The 18,029-nt window shown below is 39.0% G+C and overlaps 1 protein-coding gene across 1 annotated transcript in view; it reads right to left on the reverse strand.

The window, feature by feature from the left end:
* UVSSA (UV stimulated scaffold protein A) overlaps positions 1–18,029 on the reverse strand; it is a 113,660-nt gene that overhangs the window by 18,354 nt on the left and 77,277 nt on the right. Inside the window, exon 10 of the mRNA XM_044680412.1 lies at positions 1,372–1,555. Coding sequence (XP_044536347.1) covers positions 1,372–1,555 — 184 coding nt within the window. The remainder of the gene's footprint in view (positions 1–1,371; positions 1,556–18,029) is intronic.

An 18,029-nucleotide genomic window follows, 5' to 3' on the forward strand; every position in this document is an offset into this window, starting at 1 on the left:
GGGAAGGAAGGAAGGAAGGAAGGAAGGAAGGAAGGAAGGAAGGAAGGAAGGAAGGAAGGAAGGAAGAGAAAGGAAGCTGTTAATGCTTTTACAAGTGATCAATTATATGAGAAGATAGGAGTTAGAAGGGACTTTCCCTGCATCAAAATCCTCCTCTGAGATTTTGAAAGGAAAGAGAAGATTAGAGCTTATTTGAAAGAATAAACCAGATTGCAGGATCACAGAATTTATCACTGGAAAGGATCATTGAGATCAGCTAAGCCTCCTTCTCCCGGTCATCCTCCTCCCATCTCTATTTTATAGCTAAGGAAAATGAGACCCAAAGAGGGCAATGGACTTGCCCAAAGGAACATAGGGACTAAGTGAAAGAGGCAGGATTTGAACCCATTTCTTTAGACTCCAAATCCAATGCTCTTTTCTCTATAGTATGCTTCCATAATTTTATCCTCACCTATCATACAAAAGGTTTCTTTAAAGCATCAAAGATCATCTCTCTTCGCCATCATTTAAAATATTAATCACACTCTACCTCTCAGAACAAATGGTAAAGCATCATTTAAATAACTTGCTTTATGTAGGCTTGATTCCCAGGCACTGCATGGATAATGATCTAGGCAGTGCTTTTTTTTGTTTGTTTTTAAAGCAGGACAGATTTCCACTGCTCCACGATTTCTCTTGTTTTCTGCAACATTAGCCAAGTTGTCTCCATACCAAAAAAGGAGTACTTAAATAGGTGTGGCCTGCAGGGAAAATCCTGGGCTCCTCTTCTCCTCTTCCATTCATATCCATCGATATGAAATTAGGTTATCGTGAAGATTAAAGATGGGCTTGTCAAAGAGGGACCTGAAGAGTAGGTCAGGGAAATAAAGAGGAGAAGGGACAGATCCAAGTTTCTCCATAATGATGACAGTGCTGAATGTTAAGGGTGGGTAACAATGTATTGGAGTTTTGTGTCTGTATAATATCACTCTCTCTACTTGCAAAGTAGGTTTGGGATGATTGACTCATTTTCTATTTTCTAGTGATAGTGCTATATCTGTATATTTTAATATTAATTTTTATTTTTATTCTGTACTTGTTAAATAATAGCATATGCAGAGAACAAGGAAAAAAGATTGTACATGAAAACTAAGGATCTCTATTATGACCAGCTTACTTTTTTTTTAGTATATACTATGAATTACTTGTAGCTTTCAAAGCTGGCCTTCCTTCCATTCTTTTCTTTCAAAAAAAGAAAAAAAGTGCTTCAGTAACCCTCTTGTTCTTTCTTTCCTTCTTTTCCCTTTTTGTTTCCATATCCCAGTCCTTCCTTATCCTCCTCCCTAACTCCACTCACTTGAAAAATAAAGCAAAACCCTCTTGGCCCCACACCTTCAGCCGATCCTGCCTCTCACAGAGGCTCCCATTGGGCATAGGGGCTCCACATTTGTGCTTCACAGGCTCAAATTTGCCAGCAAAGGTTATGTAGCGACTCTTCAACATCTCAGCAATTTCTGTACTCTCTACTTCCTCTTCTGTCTCATTTGGCTTCCAGAACCGATGCTGGGAACCAAACCTGTGAAATCCATAAGGGAGATATTGTTATACATAAAAACACACTTTTTCCCATATCATTCCAGAGTCCCAGATTATCTGTGAGTGCATCCCTTTCACCTGTAAGTCTTCTGTGAATGAAGACTAATCATTCATCCAGATCCTGCTATATACAAAACACTGTGCTAAGTCCTGAAAATACAAAGCTAGAAAATGATGGTTCCCTTCTTTCAAAAAGCCTACAGTTTATGAAGGGAAATATGAAACCTACCCAAAAAAAGTGTGATATGAGATAGAATACTTTAAGGACAAAGCAGAAATCCAGACAAAGTACTCTGGGAAAATTTGAGGGAGAAATCAATTTCAATTGAGTGAGAGAGGAAGAAAAGAGAAGGTTTTATAACTTTTTTTTAATTAAGAGAGGACCAAATCAGGTACCTTTCACAGCTATGTTGAGGGGGTAAATTCCTTTCTTTTATTAAATCCTTACCATCCAGTAAGAATCAATACTATGCATTGGTTCCAAGACAGAAGAGGGGTAAGGGACAGGCAATGGGGTTAAGTGTCCTGCCCAGGGTCACACAGCTAGGAAGTGTCTGAGGCCAGATTTGAACCAGAATTTCCCGTCTTTAGGCTTGGTTCTCAATCTACTGGGCCACCTCATTGCCCCCAAGAGAGTAAATTCTTAACCAAACAAGGGACAGATGTAATTATAAAGATAAAATAGTTAAGTATGATTACATGAAATTGAAAGGTTTTTGCACAAAAAAATTAATACAACTAAGAAATAAGAAAATAAATAAAACTAGGAAAAAAAATCTTTGCACCAATTATTTCTGATAAGCATCTAATGCCAAAGATATATAGGCAATTAGCAGAAATATTTAAGATAAAAACCATTCCTTAAAAGATAAGTGACCTAAAGATATGGAGACAGTTCTCAAAAGAAAAATTACAAACTATAAATGTAGTGTTCCAAATCACTAATAAGAGAAATGCAAACAAAGCAACTCTGAGGTTTCATCTCACACACAGAAAATGAGCAAAGTTGACAAAAGATAGGACAAGTCAATGCTGTGGCAAGAAAGACAAACAGTATCATTGCGGAAGCTGTGAATTGGTCCAACCATTCTGGAAAACATTTGGAATTTATATAAAGGAAAGTGTCTAAAACGTCCTTACTCTCTCATTCAGAGATTCCACTGCAAGGCAAATGCCCGAAGAAGGTCAAGGATAAAGAGGAAAGTCTGCCAAATTTACACCAAAATATGTAGAGCAGAATGCTGGGTTGTTGTTTTTTTTTTTGTTGTTGTTTTTTTTTTTTTGATAAAAGCAAAGAATTAGAAACAAAGTAGATGCCATGGATTAGGGAATGGTTAAACAAGTTGTGGTGCAGGAATGTAATAGAATATTCCTGTGTTGTAACAAATGATGAATATGATGAATATGGAAAAGTGAAGTAAACAGAATCAGGAAAAACAAAATACACAATGATACAGACAGGAAGTGTCAGTGCCCAGGGGAATCTCTGAATCAAAGCCCAGAATTGAACTCAAGTCCTCCCAGGTCAACACAAAACAACTTAAATTGAATGCTATAGGAGGGAACTGAGGCCCAGAGAGATCAGTTAATGAATTTGTGGTAGAACAAAGATTAGAATCTTGGTTTCCTTACAGATGAGCATTGTAAACCTTCAAGTGCTCTAGAATTGTGAGCTATTTATCATCATTGTTATTGCTATTACTCTCATGACTTCAAAAATGCCCCTGGAGTCAGATAAAAGCAGAGCCAGAATATCCCAGGCAGCAACTCACACACAGTCTTTCTTCTCTAGGTAGATGCTCTGATTCTCTTCCACACTTGGTACTGGAGCCAGGCATTTTGGGAATTGTCATTACTTAAAGTTAACCCTAGGGGGAAACTCCTCTGAAGTGGTACAAGGTAACAAGAGAGATCTAAAACACTCTCCTAACTCAAATAGGCTTTGTTTCTCCTAGGCCAAAGAAGACAGCAGTAAGGACATGGGTCTCCAAGAGAATGGAGCACAGTGGAACAATCCATGGACTCATTGTGTGTGACCTTGGCAAAGCATTTTTCTTCTCTAGGAAATTCCAGATCCCTCCTACAGCAAATGAGAGATTTAGACTACATGATATCTAAGGGAGGGACAGTCTGGCTTTGATGTTCTTTGTTCTAAGGTAATTTCCAGTTTTAATATTCTATCAAATTCTAAAGTCCTTTCTAAAGTACTAACTAAAATTCTAAAGTATTAGCATTCCATGTTCTAAGGTCCCTCCCCAGATGTTCCATGTTCTAAGGGCCCTCTCCCAGTTCCGATGTTTCATGTTTTAAGGTCCCTCCCAGTATGATATTCTATTTCTAAGGCCCCTTTCCCAGTCCTGATGTTCCATGTTCTAAGGTCTCTATGCTCCACAGTTCCTAACTAAGGATTCAGGCTGAACTTTAATGAAAGGGAAGCCACAGTTCTATTGTTCATAAGCATGGGGTTCCAAGTACATTTAAACATAATCCAAACTGTTGACACTTCATCCCCTAATACTACAGATAAATGATCATAAATTGACTTAATACTCCTAGCACTTAGAACCTGGAAAAGAACATTTCTGGAATCATGCTGATGCTGATTAATCAAATTCTGAATAATCTAAATAGGTTGACTACCACGCTTTGTGATAGAAACACTATCTTACACACTACAGAGAACCTACTATGCCACTACACCCAGAACCACAGAATGTCAGCTAAGAGGGAGCTTAAGGATTTAGTCTAATCCCTTTATTTCATGGATGGATGAAGTTGGGCCTAAAGTGGTGAAATGAGTTGTCCAAGTTCACATAGCCAAGATGTAAACTAGAGTTTTCTGACTTTCCACTAAGCCATTTTTTTCTACTTGGATTTTTTTTGGCATTGGACAGAAATCAGGGAATCTTTAACTTCCAGTGTACTACAAACCAAGATCCAGACATGAATGAATTTTAAAGAGGTCTCCTTCCATTTCCTATGACTTCCTTGGAATTCAACATGCTTCTATTCTAGCCTAAATCAGAGACTTGGCCAATACTCTGTAATCCCAGGCATGCATGCCCTTACTAAAATTATTCTTGGTTGGTCTGGCATCTCTGCAGGCTGGGAAGTTCACTGTTTGCCCTCAGTTTTATTGGGAAGAACAAAAATCTAACAGTCCACAAACAATGATAGATGTAATTGATTTCATTTAGGATTTGAAAAGCTCATTTGCAATGCAAACAAGAGCTTCAGTTTAGTTGATCTCATGGGTAAATGTTCCTCAAGAACTTTGTGAAAATTTAACCACCTTAAGGACCTTAAAAGGCTGGCTTAGTCTAGAGCCCAAGAGAGAAGCAGCCTCCATAGAGGAGAAAGTAAATCCTGTGGCTAATCATTTCCAAGTATAAAAAAACATGAAGGGCACTGAACTATTCTGCATAGTGGTAGTTTTGAAAACACAGACAGAAAAGAAGAAACAGATTGTGGTCCAGTGAAAAGAGGTAATCCTGGTGTAGTAGAAAGAGAAATGGCCTCAGAGTCAGAAAGAAGTTTGAGCCTGGCTTCTGACACATAATGGTTGTTGTAAGGGGGGAAAAGGGGTTTTATGGGTTCAATATATTAAAAGGTGGTTGCCAGGGGAAATTTCCCCAATTAAGGAATAATCTCATCAAAACATTGACTTTTATGGGAGTTTATTTATTTACAATTTAGGAAGATTGAAGGTAGGGAGATTGAGAGAGAGAAACTCTGGCCCAGACCAGAGGCCTGGACCAGGTAAGAATTTAGAGGCCCAGCAGAGGGGCACAGAGGTTAATTAAACAAGGCTTCTAGCCACAAGGCCTCCTCCAATAAGAGAGGCCTCCTTAAGGCTAGAGCCTCCAGAAACGCCAAGGAAAGAGAAAGAGAGTCAGTCTAACTTACCCACGTGACAATTCAAAGGGAAGCAGTCAGAGGTCCCACCAGAGTCTCAGCATTCCAACACTCCTCCGTGAACCAGAAGAGATCCTCACCTGATGCTGTCTTACATCCAATACCTCAGCTGACTAAGGATCCTCTTCTTTTAAAGGGGTCACTTATGTGTCACTTCCTGCTCCTCCCTCCTAATTCACATGTCCAATCACAATAGACATTTCTCATAGAAAGAGTAGGGGGCGGTGCCTCAATTTTGATTGGTTACTCACTCTAGCACACGTGGTTTAGGACCTCCCAGAATTGGAAGGTGCTCCCACCTTTGTGTAGACTTAATTTAATTATCACAATCCCCCCCTGTGATCATTTGGGAGACTGGCCTTCCCAATTTGATCATTTGACAAAATCATCTTGTGCCCCTAAAGTTCTAACTACAATAGTTAGAGATAAGAGGTAAGTAGAGGAGATAGAAAGAGAGAGAGCAAAACCAATGTTTTGCTAGGCGCATTGACAAAAAGCCAATTAGTGGGCAATCCCCTTTGGCATAAGAGTTTACGATTTAAGTAATTGATTTCAATCCTCTCAAGTTCAATTAGTTGCACCCCAAAGTTCATTTTGGATTGTCTTGATTCAGTGTAGATTTATGTAGGCATCTTTTCTGGATCATCTTGATTCGGTGTAGGTTTCTGCAGGCAAATAGTCCATTTTCTGGTTTCAAAGCATTAGCAGACTTCTTTTTCTGAAAAAATTTTTCTCGGACAAAATTTTAAGGCTTGGATTTTTATAAAAATACAATCCCCCCTGAAGAGGGTGTTTAAAAAGGAAACACCCAAATCAGCTCATAACACGTTGTTAAGTTATGGGGGTGTATGAGTCAATTCTCAAAAGAAAAACTAAAAACACAAGAAAATTAAATTTTGGGAGAGATAAAAATTCAAAATAAGAATCAAAATATCAAAAAATCTATGTATGTAAAATTTTTAAGTAAACAAGAATAAATTCATAATAGGCCCTTATGTTAGGGTCCAATTAAAATAAATTCTGTACCATAAATCTGTAAAAACACAATGCAGTAATATTGCACTTGCTCATTTGCAGCCAAGACTACAGCAAGTTGACATATCATAAGAGAAAAGAGGTCTAGATTTTTATGTAAAAGGGAAATGTCATTCTCTGGTCTGATTTCGCTTCATTCTCAGGGATAGTGGAGCCAGAATGATGATTGCTAACCTTCGGTACTTGACTGGTAGTGTAGTACGAAGAGTCCTACGACTTAAGATATGTTAAGTATGGCAACTTTGAGTCTCACACTAGGTTCAAGTCCTTTAGTATTAGCATACAAGTTCAACAATCCTAGTTGGATTGGTATGGTCTTTTTTGACCTTGTGCTCCATGGCACTATATGTTTCTCATCAATCCCAATGGGACTGGTTGGTCTCCATGACCTTGTGCTTTTTTTCACTGTATGGTGGCTCTGTTGTTCCCTTCTTCTGGAATCAGACATAATCATTAATCATAGTCTTACAATATTTAACAATAAATGACAGGTTGCCATAGTCTAGGGCTCTGTGAATATGAATTAATATTATATCATATTACTGCAGAATCAAAAATTAATATTGATTATATGTATTTTAAGTATAAGAAATTTAAAAATGGGAAAAAATAAAATATTCTATTAGAAAAGTAAAAGGCAATAGCCAAATAAAAATTCAGGAATTCAATGTGTTCCAAAAATGGTGTCCACTTTTTATGGACTATTCTCTCCAATGCTTATAATAGGATACAGACAATCCGTTTTTATAGAAGGTGCTCTCTTTACATGTGAGCAATGAATCCAAGAGTCTTTTTCTCCAATTTTTATAGCTGTTGGAGTGGTTAACAATATTTGAAATGGACCTTCTCAAGAAGGCTGAGTTGTTCCAGTGTGCTGGAAATTCTTTATATATACCTTGTTGCCTGGGTTCAGATCATGAAGTGAAAAATCTATGGGTCCTGCTTGTACTGCAATTCCAGATTCATGGAGTTCACACAGTTTATGCTGCAATTCCTGTACATAGGAAGCAATTGAAGTATCTCCTCTTAATAGTGATGTATATGCAGGAGAAAAAGGCTTAGCCTGTAGAGGGGGATGTCCAAAAAGCATCTCATATGGTGAGATATGTAGATCACCCCTGGGCCTGCTTCTAAGATAAAATAGAGCTAGAGGGAGAATTTCAGGCCAGTTCAAATGTGTCTCAGTGCATAATTTGCCAATTACAGTTTTAAGTTCTCTGTTCATCCTTTCAACTTGGCCTGAACTCTGGGGGTGATACGGTACATGGAATTTGGGAGTTATCCCCAAACAGGAAAATATTTCAGATAAAGCTGAATCAGTAAAGTGACTTCCCCTGTCCGAGTCAATACGTGCAGGCAGGTCAAAACGAGGAGTGATTTCTTTTAAAAGCACCTTGGCAACAAAAGCTGCTGTGGCTCAGGCAGTAGGAAATGCTTCCGGCCATCTGGTCAGTTGATCCACTATGACTAGGCAAAATTTATGTTGACCAGCCTTTAGCATTGTTATGTAATCAATCGGCAGGTGCTCAAAAGGAGTGTAAGCCAGAGGACGCCCACCAAAAGCTTTTCCATGAAAGGCATGTTGGTTATATGCTTGGCAGGTAGGGCAAGCTGCACATACTTTAGACGCTATAGTGGTTATGCCAGGAGCTATCCATACCCTTTTAACAGAGTCCACGATGCCCTGGGTACCAAAATGACCATTTTTATGAATAAATTGGCAAATTTGTTGATAAAAGTTTCTAGGGAACAGGGGTTTTCCTTCAGAGGACACCCATACTCCATTCATTTGTTTAGCTTTAAAGTTCTGCTTCCATTTTTTCTCTTCCTTCTCATTATAGGAAAGTGATAAATTTAAGTCATCAGTGATTGTCAATGTTAAAATCAATTCAGGCCCTTCTATGGCTGCTAGCTTTGCAGCAGTATCTGCCCGGTCATTTCCCCTAGAGACAGGGTCAGTGCCACCTGTATGGGCAGATTGTGATAATTAAATTAAGTCTACACAAAGGTGGGAGTACCTTCCAATTCTGGGAAGTCCTAAACCACGTGTGCTAGAGTGAGTAACCAATCAAAATTGAGGCACCGCCCCCTACTCTTTCTATGAGAAACGTCTATTGTGATTGGACATGTGAATTAGGAGGGAGGAGCAGGAAGTGACACATAAGTGACCCCTTTAAAAGGAGAGGATCCTTAGTCAGCTGAGGTATTGGGTGTAAGACAGCATCAGGTGAGGACCTCTTCTGGTTCACGGAGGAGTGTTGGAATGCTGAGACTCTGGTGGGACCTCTGACTGCTTCCCTTTGAATTGTCACGTGGGTAAGTTAGACTGACTCTCTTTCTCTTTCCTTGGCGTTTCTGGAGGCTCTAGCCTTAAGGAGGCCTCTCTTATTGGAGGAGGCCTTGTGGCTAGAAGCCTTGTTTAATTAACCTCTGTGCCCCTCTGCTGGGCCTCTAAATTCTTACCTGGTCCAGGCCTCTGGTCTGGGCCAGAGTTTCTCTCTCTCAATCTCCCTACCTTCAATCTTCCTAAATTGTAAATAAATAAACTCCCATAAAAGTCAATTTTTTGATGAGATTATTCCTTAATTGGGGAAATTTCCCCTGGCAACCACCTTTTAATATATTGAACCCATAAAACCCCTTTTCCCCCCCTTACACTGTATGATTTGGGGTAAATTATTTAACTTCTCAATGCTCTAGGCAACAAAGACTATAAATTGTAAAGATGGTGCTGATATACACTACTGGGGGAGTTTTCTGACTCAGAAGACTCCTATACTAGTGAAATCACTGGTCTAATCTCTCTTTGTATAATGAAAATCCAGTTTATAAGGTAATAAGCTTTAGAGTATACAGAATTTAATAATATAACATAATACAATTGTGAATTATATTGTGTTATAGTATAGTATTGTATAAATGTTTAACTTATATAAAGGCTGAATCCAACTTCCTGTTCTAGCAATTCATGGGCTAGGCTTTCATAGGGCCATAAGAATTTGAGACCTAGGCCAGCATTAGCAAAGTATTGGCACACGTGCCCAGCCAGCATGGTGCGGAGCTGCTCGGTTTCCCCTCTTCCCAGAGCCTGAAGACATTGTTTTGCATGCCCCAGCCCTCTGTCCAGCCACCCAAAGTGAGCACTGTAATGCAGGAGACTCACAAGCAGCTTGAAGTTGAAGTTTGGGCACATGAACTTGAAAACCTTCCTCAACACTGACCTAGACCAATGCCCTTATTTTACAGATGGGCAAACCAAGGCCCTTAGTTGTAAACTGACTAGCTTAGTATCACACCAGGAGCTAAGCAGGACCTAAGCAACAGAGCTGGGTCTTCTCCCCACCATGCCAGTCTTCTGTGCAGTTTCCTATAGAATATGCAGCATAATGTTTTAAGAGTAATATGGCAGCAGGTCCATGGAATACCATGTAATTGTGAATTGTTATTATCTGGACATATGATCTTCTAATCTGTAATAAAAAGATACCAAGCATAAAAATATACAAGAGTGATCAATGAAAGATCCTGGGGCTTAGCTACACTTATCAATTCAATTCATTGGACATTTATATTCCTACTGTTCACTGGGTCCTGAGAGTACCAACAACTTATATTCTCAAAGTAATTAAAAGTTTATAAGAAACTATATTTATAATTTTACCCTGTGAGAGAGATCCTACAAGATGATTCCCATTTTACAGATGAGGAAACTGAGGTTCAAAAAAGATAAAGCGACATAGCCAAAAGTCACTGTCAGAGTTGAGATTTACACTCAGGTTTCCTGAAACCAGTGAAGGTTCAGGAATCTTTCTATTATATTAGGTTACTTTCTCCAAAAATAGTTGCTGGAAGAAAAATCAAATTTAGGTAAGAGAGTCTTGGTTCTTGGTTCTTGGTTCTTATAGGGCATTACAGTCTCTATAAGAGATGCAACACATACCAAAGGGGTTATTATTAGAAATGTAATAGTTTAGGGGGCAGCTGAGTAGCTCAGTGGATTGAGAGCCAGGCCTAGAGATAGGAGGTCCTAGGTTCAAATATGGCCTCAGACACTTCCCAGCTGTGTGACCTTGGGCAAGTCACTTGGCCCCCATTGCCTACCCTTACCACTCTTCTGCCTTGGAGCCAATACACAGTATTAACTCCAAGACAGAAAGTAAGGGTTTAAAAAAAAAAAAAGAAATGTAATAGTTTATAAAATTTTGAAGTGATGAGGAAAATGACAATTTGGGGTAAAGCAAAATATACCAAATTAAACAATTATAGATAAGCATCTAGTTTATGGTCTAAATATTTTATGTAATGTTTATCTTTTATCACTCTTTACAGAGTTTGTTCATTTTAAGAAGAATAAAAATGTATATAATATGATTTACTTATAAAAATATCATGTTTTGAACTCTAACATATTCCCTCATACCCCTTAAATTGGCAAAAGGGACAAAAGATGAATACAATCATGGTAGGAGGGACTGTGGGAAGGTGAGCACATGAATGCATTCTTGGTGGAACTATGTACTGATCTAACCATTGTGTAAAGCAATTTGGAATTTTGAAAAAGAGAAAAGACTAGAGAAAGATGTGAAAGCATTGGTCTTTCTTTGGAAATACTCCCCCCAAGTCACCACCACCACCACGTGTATGTAGCACGTTGTATATATAGCACATAAGTACAGATGTCACCTAATTCTGGCTTTATAAGGTATGTAATATGTGACCATGCCTTACATTTCTAAAGTGTTTTATATTTTTCAGATCAAATATGTGTTCTCATAACAATTCTGTGAAGGAAGCAGAGGGAAGGAAAGTCAGGAATTATCATCCCCCTTTGACAGATGGGGAATGATTTAGGATCAGAGCTGGAAGGGATCTTAGAAATCATCTCAACCAAACCCTTTCATTCTGTACATGGGAAAATGGAGGCTCAGAGAACTGAAATGACTTGTCTGAGATCATACAGAGAGAAGGAGCCTATTCAGAGTCCTGTCACCAATCCCAGAGTAAGTCACACATCTGCCATGGTACTAGAGACTTCCTCTAGGCACTTAGTCTTGAAATGGGGAATGGGGGGCAAAAAGCATCTAGTCTGCTCAGAGAAACATCCTAATAAAAGGAAGCCATTTCCCTAGTGTTCCAACAGGAAAGCAAGTGCATGTGGGCCCAGAGACAATAAGCCAAATAGTCCAAGGCTCTTTTTCTCCTTTTATTTTATTTTATTTTATTTTAATATATGAGTTCTTCCTCCCTAAGCCATTAACATTTCTACATTCACAGCACTATTAAATGTTAGAGGTAGAATATGGGCCCAGGCCTTCCTGACTGCAAGTCCAGTAGTTGATCCACTAATCCACATGGAGGCAACTTGGTAGAGGGGAAAACAATGGCCTTGCAATCAGAAAACTTCAATTTGAATCTTAGCTCCAACACTGTGCAAGCTCGGACAAGTTAGTAAACCTCTGAGAGTCTGGTGTACGCACAAACACAGGGATGTGCATGTCGAGAGGCAGAGACATTATGCAGGGGATGTGTATGAGTGAGAGACAGACACAGATAGACAGACGGAAGTAAGAGTTTACATTTCTTTAGAGTTAGAAGATAGCTGGTGACCTTTTTAGCCCAGCAATGGTTTTGTTCCTAAAGACAACATACACGGATGTTTTCCCACCAGGCCTTGCCCCTTACAGCGGTGTGCTGTACAAGTAGACACTGCCTTATGCTCAGCTGAAGGGGAGGGTGAATAGACGGGAACAATAATCAGCCTGTAATTGCATACTGAGCTGAATTAAAATAAATTCACATGTATTGAAATCTACATATGTGCTCCCTCTGACTAAAAACATCCTATGTCCTATAGATTTAGAGTCATAAAATACAAGTATCATAGGGATACCATTCATTCAAAAAGCATCTATTAAGTGCCTGCTGTGTATGAAGTTTTCTGTGCCTTGCAACAGGCATTTAGAAATGAATATAAAATAGGCTCTCCTTGTTGTCTAAGGTGAAGGCATGAGCACAAGTGACTGTGACAAGAAGAGAGTAAAATCAGTTCCAAAATCAGATCCCCAAACAAAGGGATACAAAAAACTAGAGGACGATGGCTTTCAGCAGCGGTGGGGAAAGTTCATATAAGAGATGGCATCAGAGTAGGACCTTGAAGGAATGGAGGAGCTTAGAGATAGGGCATTTGGGGAGGGGAAGTGGTGGTGCTGCAGGTGAAATGGGGCGGAATGGGGGGAGCCCATTCCAAGAATGAATGAGAAAAGGATAGATGAAAACACTAGGTGGAGGGAAATCTTATGTGGTTAGAACAGAGATTACTTGAAAGAAAGTAAAGTGAGGTGTGGCCAGATGGGAATATTATACACAGATGTAAACCACAAAGAACACTACGTGTGCCATCAGGGGGGAGGAGGGGGGATGTGTGTGTGTGTGTGTGTGTGTGTGTGTGTGTGTGTGTGTGTGTACACATTAGATTGTAAGTGCCTTAGCATGAGGGGATAGCAGGGTCAGGTGAAGGTTTTTGAAGGATGGAGGCGACATGGACAGCAGCAAAGGATTCAGCAGATAAGGAGAATGAAAGAGGACCCCCCTCTCAAGGGGATATGTCCAAGATCACAAGTGCAGGGTTTGACCTTGGCAAGGCTATGAGCACCTCTGCATCAGAGCAAAGGGGAAAAGAATGAGGGCTGATGAAGAGGGGTTTTGTTTCTCTGTATTCCTCACAGTCATCGCTTCTTACAGAGTAATTAAATATGACATGACACTAACATACCCCACTTTCCTCTGTCATTTCCCAATCAATGGGGACCAACTTTGTTTCTGTTTTTTTTTCTACTATCAAAAGTGCTATGAATTAAAAAAAAAAAAAAAGAGTGTAAGTTCCTTGAGGTCAGGGGCTGTCTTTTGTTTCTTTTTGTATCCCCAGAGCTTAGCACAGTGCTGGGCTCACAGCAGAAGCCTAATAAATGTTTATTAAACTGAATACACACAAATATACACAAATACAATAGTAGTACAGAGTGTGGATCTCTACCTGCTAGGCCAGTTGTTCTGCTCTTTTACTTGTGACCTTCCACATAATAATAATAACAATCAAATGCTAAAACAACACTAAAAGGATTTAGTATCACTCTGTATATTGATGCTACTTTGAAATGGCTGCTTCTGTTCCAGCCATTTAACATTAGTGGAATGCACCACAGTAGAGTAATTATTAGGTTCATTATCTTGTAATAAGAGGTGCCTCTGAAGAACCTTTGGTAAAATGTACACAGGATAAAAATTTCACAGGGAGGAACATACAATATGTGTGCAGTATAGTCAGACGAGAAAATTCTGAGCTCACACCTTACACCTCATACCGAACGCGCGCGCGCACACACACACACACACACACTTTTTTAAAAAATCCTATCACCAAAGTCTCTCTCAGATCATCTTCCCTTAGGGTCTAAGCAAAATCCCTTAGCTTTAATCACTCTGGGTGTGCATTTGCTCTGTCTGGTTTATGGAGTGAATTAAACACCTTAGTATAAAACCAGACAAGATTGCATTGGCTTGGAACTTGTATCTTATAAACACTTTGGAAAATCACTCTAGTTATTAGAAAAATGAAAACAGAGCTGAACAGAAGTTAGGTTATATGAGTGGTTCAAAATTTCTATAATTATTTGGCACAACATTCCCATCAGATAAAAGCGATATTGCCATTGGGACCACAGAGCACAATGGAAAGATGACTAGACTTTATAAAGAACTGGGTTCAAATTCTGATCTATCATTAATTTGCTTCGTGACTTGAGGGCACATATAACCTCTCTGCAGATATGTGTCTTCACTGGCAGACAATCAATCAGCAAGTGTTTATGAACCATTTACTGAGCACTGGGTAAGCATTGGAGACATAAGAAAAGCAAAAAAGTCAGTCCCTCCCTTCAAAGAGTTTGCATTCTAAAGGAGAAAAATGCATCAATGCACATAAAATAAAGCGATAGATGGCCCTCACAGCTGCAGAAACTAAGTCAGGCCTCCTACAGAAGAAGGTTTTTGAGTCGATTCCACGATGAAGTGAGAGATTCTATGAGACAGAGGTGAAGAAGAAGTAGATAAATGTCTGGAACACTCCAGGCTTGGCAGCCAGGGAAAAAGCCTGGAGATGGGAAATGAGCAGTGAGGGAGAGAGAGAATGGGAGGGAGGGAGGAAGAGAAAATAGAGAGGAGAGACAGAGACAGAGAGAGACACACACACGGAAAAATACAGAGAGAAACAAAGAGAGGGAGAGGGAGAAAAAGTAGGGGGAGAGAGAGAGAGAGAGAGAGAGAAGTAGCAAGACAGAAGCAGAAGCATATGGAAAGTAGGACATGGAAAGGTAGATCATGGACAGGTCGTGAAGAAGCTTAAATGTCAAAAGAGGAGGTTCTATCTGATCCCATGGTAACAGGGAGTCATTAGAGGTTATTGAATATAGGGGATCATCATAGTTCGACCTACATTTGAGGACAATCATTTCGGCAGCTGTGACAGTTTCCACAAAGAAAAGAAGCAACCAAAGCAGTGATGGAAGGATAGAAGATCAAACAAGGAAACCCAAGGGACATGAGAGCTAGTAAGTGTCTCAGAGATCACCTAGTCTGATGAGGAGATTGAGGTCAAGAGAAGAAATTATTTTTCCAAGGTCACAAAGCCAATGAATGGCAAAACTCAGACTAGATAGAGCTCAGGTCTCTGTATTTCCAGGCTATTCTTTCTCCTATACCACATAGCCTTCAAGGAAGAAAGCAAGGGGAAAAAAGGTTTTTAAAACTAATTTCATGGCTAACTCTGAACAATGTTCATAGTTAATTATCTGATTATTGTTTCTTAAGCTCTCTTAAGGGTATCATCAGGCTGACTGGGCACTAGTAATGGGAAAGGGAAGTACTGGAAGAATTCAGCCTCTTCTAAGGCTGGTGTAATCAGTCCCTGGAGAAGGGTAGAATAGCCCCTCTTTGTCAGCAGTTCTTAGAGATATGGTAGTACTCTAGTTATTGCTATTTGCTAAAGAGAAATGGACAGAAAGTGCACCTATTGTCTTCATTTGAAAAAGATATCCATTTAAACACAAAGAAATGAGCCTGAGGCAGTTCCTCAAGCTACTTGCCCAACTAAAGTCATCATTACAGGGCACACAGAAAACTGTATAGATCATAGGATCAGAGAATATCAGAGCCAGAAAAAACCTATGGTATCATCTAGTCCAACCTCCTGTAAAAACAAAGGCTCCAAAGATCAATGATCTGTCCAAGGTCAAAGCCTTAAGTGATGTGCATAGTCCTAATTCTAGTCCAAGGAAGCTGATTTCAAATCCTGTGCATTTTACAATATAATGTCATGTTCCTCAACATTACCATTTCTAATCATGTATTTCATTTTTTCATACTATTGCCTCCTGCTTCATAACTACCCTAATTTTTTATTGACCTCAATCAAAGGGAACTGACTCTTTAAAGGAAAAAGTTCTTAATACCCATCAGGTAACAATGCAGAAGAATGCATGTGTTAATTGGTTGTATAATGATTTTACCCACTGGGAACTGTGTAGAAACACAATTCCACTTAAACAACCACCACAAAGGGAAGAGATTTATCTCAGATTCAGGTTTTTTAGCTGGAAACAATCCCTCTTTGGTTGTCAGAATAAACTAGGAAAGCAAAGGTGGGCCTAGACAGAAGGCCAACACAAATGGCTTCTGTGAGTCAATATTATGATTTCTTAAGCTTCAATAACAACAGAAAATATGATCCCTCCAACGTCTAAATATCCATAAATTTTTTCTGAAAAATAGACTGAGAAAATTTTCTAGATGAGGTCAAGAAGCAAAAGAATCACAGAGCACAAAATGTCAGTGCTTCAGTGAGACATTGGAGGAGCTAAAGAAGTGAAAAGAGAACCCAGGTCTTGTAATGTTCAAGGTCATTACATATTATTTATTGCTTATAAAACTGTCTCCATTAGATTTTTCCTGAGAGCCATATCCAGTGACATGAAATTGCCAGAGAATAGATTTCATATGTGTAGAAGGACCATGATGACCACTTTCAAAGTGAAAATACATTATTATTTTATCTCTGACTTTTCATTTCTTAATTTTTTCTCTCCTTAATTCCTTCCCATTGCTTTTACTCTCACTGACTCATAACCCTGTTCCAAATGTAGAATGGGATTGAGGAACAGAGGAAAGAAGAGAGATTCAAATTAAAGAGAGGAGGTATGATGACAGCCAAGACAGGTCTACAATTTGACGGACAGTGGTATCAAGGGTAGACAAATATCCAGACATTTATTCAACATACATAGTAAGTACTACATGAGTTACAAAGTTTAGATAAAATAAAATTCCTTCCCCTGGGGAGTTCAGAGGGTAGCAGGAGGGAAAGATGCCAACCAGAGAGTTCATGGTGTGGTATAAAGAGAGACAGCCTCCTAAAGTCAGGAAGTTGAGTCTCATCTGTGTCACATACTGGATGTCATTAAATTTCTCATTGCTCTAGGCACACCTATAACACTATAAGGTGCCAAGAAGGTGCTGGTCTGAATTAATAGAATAAGTTTTCTTACCTGGGAGTTCACTATATTAAAAATAACAACAACAACAACCCTACAGATCCAGACCCTAGTCTAAGACACAAATATCCAAACATAGCTATCTATTGAGGTCTAGTTCCAGACTCAAAGGACTTGGATTCAAACTCCATCTCTGACACTTACTACCTTTGTGATCTTGGATGAGTCTTGAGCCTCCCTGGACCTTAGTTTATTGTCTGTAAAATGAGAAGATTGGATTATATGGCCTCTGAGAGAGTCCCTCTACCTTTAGAGCTATGATCCTATACATATATTCATGCATGTATATACATGTTTGTGTGTGTGTATACACACAAACATACATGTATGTTTATATGTGTATAAATGCATTAGAGACATACAAAACAAAGTTCTATACAAGGGCTGAAGCACGAGGTCAGTACTAATTGAAAGGGTGTGTGTAAGAGGGTTTGAAAATAAAGAAATCCTTCACAGAACTCTCCTGAGACAATGACTTTCAGTTTGCAAAAACTCAAAAGCAGATTGGCAGAAATTAGGTTTAGACAAACATTATATACAACATATTGAACAATAAAGTTCAAATAGACACATGACCTAAACATAAAAGGTCATATAATAAAAGAATTCGAGGAGGTACCTTGTACACATAGATAGGGGAAGAATTCTTAATTAAATGAGTAATTAAGGTGATCATAGAAGACAAAATGAACAATTTTGATTATAGATAACATTGAAAAAATTTCTACATGAACAAAATCAGTACAGCTGGACTAGAAAAAAAAGCCATTAACTAAGAAAAAATTTCACGGCAAGTTTCTTTGGCAAAGGTCTAATATCCATGATATGTGTAGGAAACTGATATATAAGAAACAGAACTAGTCTCTTAATAGTCAAAAGACATGGAAAGGCAGTTCTCAA

This window comes from Gracilinanus agilis, chromosome 6 (assembly GCF_016433145.1).
Source record: "Gracilinanus agilis isolate LMUSP501 chromosome 6, AgileGrace, whole genome shotgun sequence".
Classification (NCBI taxonomy): Eukaryota; Metazoa; Chordata; class Mammalia; order Didelphimorphia; family Didelphidae; genus Gracilinanus; species Gracilinanus agilis.